The 7313-nt window shown below is 37.8% G+C and overlaps 2 protein-coding genes across 2 annotated transcripts; one reads left to right on the top strand and one right to left on the bottom strand.

Annotated features, from left to right (window-relative positions):
• The first annotated feature begins 1548 nt into the window (after nucleotides 1-1548).
• Nucleotides 1549-2626, top strand: LOC102671016. Its single transcript, XM_006610636.2, has 3 exons — nucleotides 1549-1665; nucleotides 1954-2050; nucleotides 2229-2626. The coding sequence occupies exons 1-3, from the start codon at nucleotides 1600-1602 to the stop codon at nucleotides 2603-2605; spliced, it is 540 nt and encodes a 179-aa protein (XP_006610699.1). The 5' UTR covers nucleotides 1549-1599; the 3' UTR covers nucleotides 2606-2626.
• A 1554-nt stretch (nucleotides 2627-4180) lies between these two features.
• LOC102670881 (3-hydroxyacyl-CoA dehydrogenase type-2-like) lies at nucleotides 4181-5502 on the bottom strand. The gene is made up of 4 exons (XM_031508135.1): nucleotides 5488-5502; nucleotides 5077-5254; nucleotides 4456-4882; nucleotides 4181-4394 (listed from the first exon to the last, which is right to left on the bottom strand). The coding sequence occupies exons 1-4, from the start codon at nucleotides 5500-5502 to the stop codon at nucleotides 4181-4183; spliced, it is 834 nt and encodes a 277-aa protein (XP_031363995.1).
• Between the last annotated feature and the right edge of the window lie 1811 nt (nucleotides 5503-7313).

Raw genomic sequence — 7313 nt, 5'->3', positions numbered from 1 at the left:
TTTTTTTTTTTTTTCCACTCCACCTTCTTCTACATTCACTTGTCAAAAATGATATATCGATAGACAGTTATATCGTGGGAGTAGATTCATTCAAATAAATTGCAAGTGATTTGGAATTCTCCTCTCGAATGCATATGAAGCGATACTTGTTAATTCTTTTAACTTAAAGTTTCTTTTGAAGAAATGTATACTTGTTACTTTGCAATAATACCCAATAACAATTTACATTCAGCTACGTTCCCTTCGCCGATATTTCGACAAACGAAACGTCAAAGAAAGAGCGAAATAAAATAAAAATATCATCGATACCGGCGGAATTCCAACTTTTAACGAACGATCGAAGGAAGGAAGCAGCAATGGCGTCTTGGAGCAAGAGAATGGGTGAATTCCAAGTCGGCAGAACGAGGCCATTCCTTCTTTGCCAACTCCCTTTCATCTCTGACCGTGATCCCTTTTCAACGGCGGACCAAGATCTGAGGAATAGTTGAGAGTTCGACTCGATAGTTCGGACGTAGCGGCGGTTTTCATTCAGGCGCATGAAAATTCCCCTCCCGAGCGAGTACAGAATCGTCGCGTCGCGGCGGTTTCGGATACGAAGGTAGAAGAACAACGAAACGCCGGGTAGTCAAGATTCGTGGAATTCCTCTAGACACGACACGCACCGCACAGGAGGGATTTTGTTTACGTGCACGTTGAAGAGGCACGTTGTCTTCGTTCCATCGAATCGGTGGATTCCGGTGAAAGGAAAAACTTTGGAAGCGGGATGCCGCGTGTTCATTTCCTCTCTGCAAGCGAAAATTCCCCTCAAAGATTTTCGATCTTCCGCTCAAAAATTCCTCGCCAAAGTCTTCTCGGCAAAGAATTTAAATTGGAAGTAGTATTCTCGATGCATTTGGCATCGAAGAATGATCTGAAAAATCTTCTTTACAGGATCATCAGAAAAAAGATATATTGAATTTCTTAATTTCCGATATATTTTCTAAACGTATGAGAAGTTTGAAGTTTTATTCATTTTTTCGTATTGATTGAGATAGAAATATTTGAATTGAGCTTTTTTCTTTTTTTTGATCCTTTTAATCCTGAAATGTCACATCAGGATCTTGGTAATACGTATTCTTGAGATTATGTGTTATAATATAAAATTGGAAATATAAAATTTGGATCTAATTTTAATAAAATATTTTAATAAAAATATTCTTTGGATATCTTTCAATTCCACATGAATTTTATTATGATTGCGAGAAGATGAAAGATTGTGAAAGAAAATATCCGATTGCCGAAAGTCGAATATTTTGGATATTTTGGATATTTTAGATACTCAAAATTACATCAAATTACGTCAGAAGAACAAATGTATTGTGTTAAGCACAATTATACAACACATGTGCAGTCTTTGACATTCGTTTATCTCGCACAAGATGCAGTTGAATATCTTGACGTAAGAATAATTATAAATTACCATTGTACAGCAGTTGTGTGCTATTGTGTGCTGTTTCCTTTGTTAATAAACCGCTATTGATTAGAATCGTATAAATACTTGGCGCTTTTTTGCCAGAACGTGTAGTATTCCGAAAGTCGTATTACAAACCAATCGCAAAAATGCAGTTGAAAGCATTGTTCTTCTTCCTCTTCGTTGCCACCATCTCCTACGCTATCGCTGACAGTGTAAGTAGATACATTACAATTTTTCGATCATCCAATTCTTCTTTCTCTCATCTTGATTTTACATTTCATCAGAAATTGTCAGAATTCTTAAAAAAAGAAAAAACGTATACAATTTTTCATGATAAAGTAATACTCGATTAAAATTATACAATTTTTCAAATTTTCTTTGCAACATCTCTTCTCTCGTTTTCGTAGATATATCATTATAGAGACTCGAAATATTGTTAATCGAAAATTGTTTTCACATTTGTGGAAAAACTTAAACACTTTTTTTTTTACGTTTTAAAGAGCTCCAGCGAATCAAAGGAAACTGCGGTAGATGCACTTAAGAACATAGGCAAATCTGCTGACAACATAATAAAACAATTTGGGAAAGGATTTTCAGGTACGATACACATGATATATATATTCCATTTGTCTTTAAAAAATTCGTATATAATTTTGTTTATCCCAAACACTGGCTAAATATTATTAATTTAACCTTTATTTTGTTCGAAGTATTAAAAAAATATTACTCGTATCCCTTAAACGTCTATTCTGATGAAAAATATTTCACCGTGTAGCCGTAGCAAAGGGTAACTTGGGCACTGTCAATTTGACCAAGGCGCTCAAATCGGTGGAAGATCGATTGAAATTGCCGAATCTCTCGAAATATTCGAAGGAGGCCAAGTCACAGATCGAGGCGGCTCGAGATCAGGTTGCAAACGCGTTGCTTGAAGGCTCATCCGATTTGATCGCCGTTCTCACTGATGCCATACAATTAGCTATCCGCAGCACAGAACCTATCAAAGCCTTGGTGGACGTCTTCGATGCGATTAAGGACGTGTATTTCGATATAGCGGTAAATAATTCACTTGCCATTGGTCTTAACGTAATACAAGACGGTGTTCTAATGTGTCAAGTCATCGTCGAAACCATGAAGGTGGCTTTCCAAGTGTAAAAAAAAGAAAGAAAGAAAGAAAATGATAACGAGAGTCTGACGAATGAAACGAATTGGAAATTGCAATTGTATTTTTTCTCGATGGAAAATTTAACTGTGTAAATCGTGGAAATCATAGTTGATTAAAAAAGATATCACTTGAAAAAAAAATGGAGACTATTTTATTCGATTTATCCATCTCGTAATCGAACGAATTCGTCCCTCGAATGAAAATATTTCCTTCCTCATCCCTTACTCGATTTTCAATAACAATTTTTCTCTACCTTTCTTCTTCTACTATCACTTTTCATTATGCATTCATTCGTACTTCTTAGAAACATACGAAATCTCTCTACACATAAACATTATATCCAAAAAACATAACCAACCATCCTATACGATAAAACCCACGATTATAAATTTAAACATAGAAAAAGCGTTTCGTTTCAAAGCGAGCAATTGAAAGAATTACTCTTAACTCTCGAGATTCTAAAAAAATTCTCGAAAAACATCTATATTTTACGAGTATTACGAGAAAGAAAGAGGCAGAAACGTAAACACGGTTTTCACGGTCGCTGACCGATTCTCATCCCCCGCTTCTCCTAACAATCTGTTCCCACCTCGTAAAATTGTCATCGCGCGTGCATAAAACATGAGCAGACGTTTCGAGGAGCGGCGGAGGGAGGGAGGGAGGGAGGGAGGAGAGAAGATCGCGCGAATCTAACGTGAGGCGAAAAATACGAGGAGGAAGTATATATATATATATCGTACGTTGGTGGTTGTGAATGCCTGTAGGGTTGTCGATGAAGACTCCAGAGGTTTAGGTTCGACGACAGGCTCGCGGGGCGAAGGCAACCTGGAGGAAACGAATGGCGCGGGAAAAGGGAAGGGTCGTTCGAGCGCGTATTTCCACCTTGCCGCCTCCGTCGCGGGCGCTAAAATACATTTTCCTACGAAGTGTCGTCACGGGAGGGCCTCCAGCTGCTGGTCGTGATATTCTACATGCGTAATGCTCGCGCGAATATTTCCATACATAAATTTCATAGCGGGGTAGAAAGTGTGGGTGGGTGGTTGGTTGGGTGGTGGCGCACGGTTGCACGTCGCACCCCCCTGATGATGATGCGCCGCATCCTGGCGAGCGACGTGCTCGAGGATCTGTTGCTTGATCCTCCTCCGTTTTTTCGCCAGTTTTGCGAACAATCATTATTCTTTCCTCCCCCCTTCTTCTTTTCCGTGACTATTCTTAGATTCTTGGATATCGGTTTCGCGCGAATAAATATAAAGATAGAGGGGAGGGAGGAGGGAAGCGTGTGCACAACAGTTGATGTACGTTCGTTAAAGAAGAAGAAAAAGAACAAAGGAAATAAATATATAAACGAATCGTGTTTCTCTCTCTCTCTCTCTCTTTTTCCGTTTTAAATAAATTTGAATATTATAGAAAACAATGATGTTGTTCAATGGGGGACAAATTATACGAACGCTTTAAATTAATTTATTCTTGTTGATACACATCTGTCTTTATGTCAATAACTGACATGTATCGTAAAATGTACTCACGATTAATTGTCACAAAAAAAAAAAAAAAAAAAGTGATATTTAACAAGCGAATGATGGTTCCGAATCTTCTATCTGGTTGTGTCTGAAGCCCATATCTATGCGTATATTCTCGCCGTTTATTAATGGATTTTCGATACAAGCTTGGATTAAATGGGCAACTTCCTCGCAAGTTCCATAACGTTTCGGTGATAACTTCATTCTTATCCATTTCGCTCTTTCGGGTGGCTTTTGCGGAGCTGTAGACGTACGATATCTCGATGAATTTCAAATTTTTAAATTTTACTTGATATAACAATTACGCGCAGCATTGCCACCCGATATTACCTGTCATGGGACTGTCTATGTAACCGGGGCATATGGTGATAACGCGTATCCCTTTCATCGCCAATCCTCTGGCCAAGGGCATCGTCATTCCAGAAACGGCGGCTTTCGAAGCGCCATAAGCAACCATACCGGCTGGAGGATCGTACGCCATCATGCTCGAAAGATTTATAATCACTCCCCTCTGTTTATTCTCATCGGGTTTGTTCTCTATCATTAAAGGAGCTAATAAACGTGTCACGTTGAACAGACCCCAAACGTTAGTGTCGAAGATGCATCGGTACATATCGACGGAATGCGGCTTCTTTGTTTTGTGATTAATTATTGTCTCGTATCCAACGACACCGGCCGAGTTAATCAATACGTTTACACCCCCGAATTTCTCCTTCACGCATTTTATGCTGTCCACCACATCTTTCTCTAATCTCACCTAATGAAATCATCGTATATTTGATCGTATTTTGTAACACAAATGTTTGTTGCTTTAGATGATACGGAGAATGTCAAAATGTAAATATATACATAGGAAGAGAAATCTTGAAGAAAGGATAAGTTGGAGAGAGTTAAAGAATATTAAATTATTTTGTTCGACGATAGTGATAGCGATAACTTACGAGCAATTGAACTTACGTCGGTACAGGTAAATATAGCTTTATCACCCATATTCTCGACAACTTTAGCTCCATTACAAGATATATCAGCTACCACTACTTTACCACCTTGTTGAAAAATTTTCTCCGCACATGCTTTTCCAATACCGTTCGCGCCTCCAGTAACGTAAGCGACAATATGCTGGATTCATTAATAATTAATTATATTACTTTTTGTGATAAAAATAATCGTAATATCGTAAGATAATCCTTATATCATTCATATAAAATAATATTATTTTATTTTATTTTTTTTTTTCGTATTTATATAATCATCGCGCCACGTATTTTTCGAAATATCAAAATATTGAAATTTGAAAGGGAGGATCTATCTTTATCAAAAATACAAGAAAGAAGATTACTCGTGTAATTTACCTGCAATTTCCCCATTTTGACATTTCCTTGTTAAACGATTGAAATTAGAATGTTTCTCGTTGCTTACTTCTTTTTGCCCAGTTTAGAAAAATTTCCTATTTAGACAAGAAGTCATGAGTATTTCAAAAATAAAAAAAAAGGAAAAAAAGAATAAAAGAAAAAAAAAAACGATGAAAATTTTTAAAATACGATGAATCGAGTTCTGCTTCTTTTATCCCTTCATGAAATATTTTTTCATTCAAGCCTACACCATAATAAACGATGGACATTATAAAATTAATTAAAAAGAAATATAACCAATCCGAATACAAAATCGAAATTTGAAACTTATTACCAAGTTATTTTCCGTTTTCCTTATTTCTTCATTGACTCTTGCCCTAATTAGTCTATTCGTTGCAATAATTTTCAAATAATTTCAATGAAATTTTATGAATTAAAACACATGACAATCAAATATGAACGATTGTCATATTTACATTTTACATTCAATGTTCTTCATGCATGTTATTAAAAAGAAGAAAATCTAGTAAGCGATGAAATCTAGTTCGATTCCCAGTATCACGATAAACTTCAGATTATTATTATAACGAGTCGCGGCAAAATTTCAACATTATTTTCTATAAAAAAGTATTTTATTCAATTTATCTCGTTTATTTTCTCGCTATCAAAGGACAGAAGATATTTTTAATCGTTGATCGAGAAAACAAATTTCATCGTCGTTCGAAAATACGTTTTTGACGAATCGATCCGTTATAACGGCAACGTCAGACCGACGATATAACTTAATTCTCCACGATTAAACGCAACGGTTGCGATAAGGCTTGTAAATTGAGCGAATTATGCCGTTCGTACCGGTACACGACGTAGCCTCAACCGATTAACACGCGCATTACGCGAGAGGTTGCAACGTTCAACCTGACATTTGCATTGGAACGTGTCGAACAATCCTCTACTACAAACACCTTGCGCCACAAATTACTAGTAATTCTCAATTTTATTGATCGTAAATTACACTTAATTCTTAAGATATCCAAAACTACTTAAGATAAACGAGATCTCCTCCCGATTTTAATCCATATATAAACCCATGATTTTCTTTTGTAAAAAAAAAAAAAGGAAAATATTAACAAAACATATCCATTTAGAAACTCTTCAAAACTCTTCATTTGCTCAACCACAATTCGATCGTGAAATCTCGTTCAGGGATCGAAGTTGAAACATTCCAGATATAGTTGCACGTCTCGATCGCAAAGGAAATGAAGGAGCGAGGAGAAGGAATAAAGAAGAGTCACGAATCGGTCACGTTAACGGAACGAAGGATCGGAACTTGATCACCGGCAAACCGTTAACTTCTCGCTACTATGCCCGTCCAATTTCAATCCTTCTCGGTTCCTACAATTTCCCGGCCGTCATTACCGGTATTCGTAAGTAAAGTCGGTCGAAGAAATACCACGTCTTCGCGAGGAAGAAAGCTAATCGTTAGAAGCTGGCTACACGGTACGCCAGACAGTCATCGCCCTCCTATCCTAATCGCCCTCAATATTCACCACCTTTTCCATTGTTGCGTATCGAGCGAAAACGTATAACGTGGAGGGCCTTCCTTCGTTTCTGCACACGGCTGCACAGAGAACCTGGAGAAACCTGTGGGTTTGAAGAGAGAGGAGAGAGAGAGAGAGAGAGAGGAGGGTGGATGGCGAGACGGAGGGCGAGGTGGACGGGGCGAGAGGTCGCAGAGGTCGGACACCACGTAAATTGCATACCCGATTGCGGTCTACTGAAGAGTGGCGCCCTCCACTGGGCAGCAACCCCCCCTCTTCAGACCGTGC

This window comes from Apis dorsata, unplaced genomic scaffold (assembly GCF_000469605.1).
Source record: "Apis dorsata unplaced genomic scaffold, Apis dorsata 1.3 scaffold_74, whole genome shotgun sequence".
Taxonomy (NCBI): domain Eukaryota; kingdom Metazoa; phylum Arthropoda; class Insecta; order Hymenoptera; family Apidae; genus Apis; species Apis dorsata.
Note: the sequence above shows the minus strand (reverse complement) of the source record. Positions and strands in the feature narration are given on the sequence as shown.

Coding starts and splice junctions, on each gene's coding strand:
- LOC102670881 (XM_031508135.1), bottom strand. Junction 4,883..5,076: donor CGACGTAAGTTCAATTGCTC/GTAAGTTATCGC, acceptor AGGTGAGATTAG/AGAAAGATGTGGTGGACAGC. Junction 4,395..4,455: donor CCCATGACAGGTAATATCGG/GTGGCAATGCTG, acceptor AAATTCATCGAG/ATATCGTACGTCTACAGCTC.
- LOC102671016 (XM_006610636.2), top strand. CDS start 1,600: ATGCAGTTGAAAGCATTGTTCTTCTTCCTCTTCGTTGCCACCATCTCC. Junction 1,666..1,953: donor CCTACGCTATCGCTGACAGT/GTAAGTAGATAC, acceptor TACGTTTTAAAG/AGCTCCAGCGAATCAAAGGA. Junction 2,051..2,228: donor ATTTGGGAAAGGATTTTCAG/GTACGATACACA, acceptor TTCACCGTGTAG/CCGTAGCAAAGGGTAACTTG.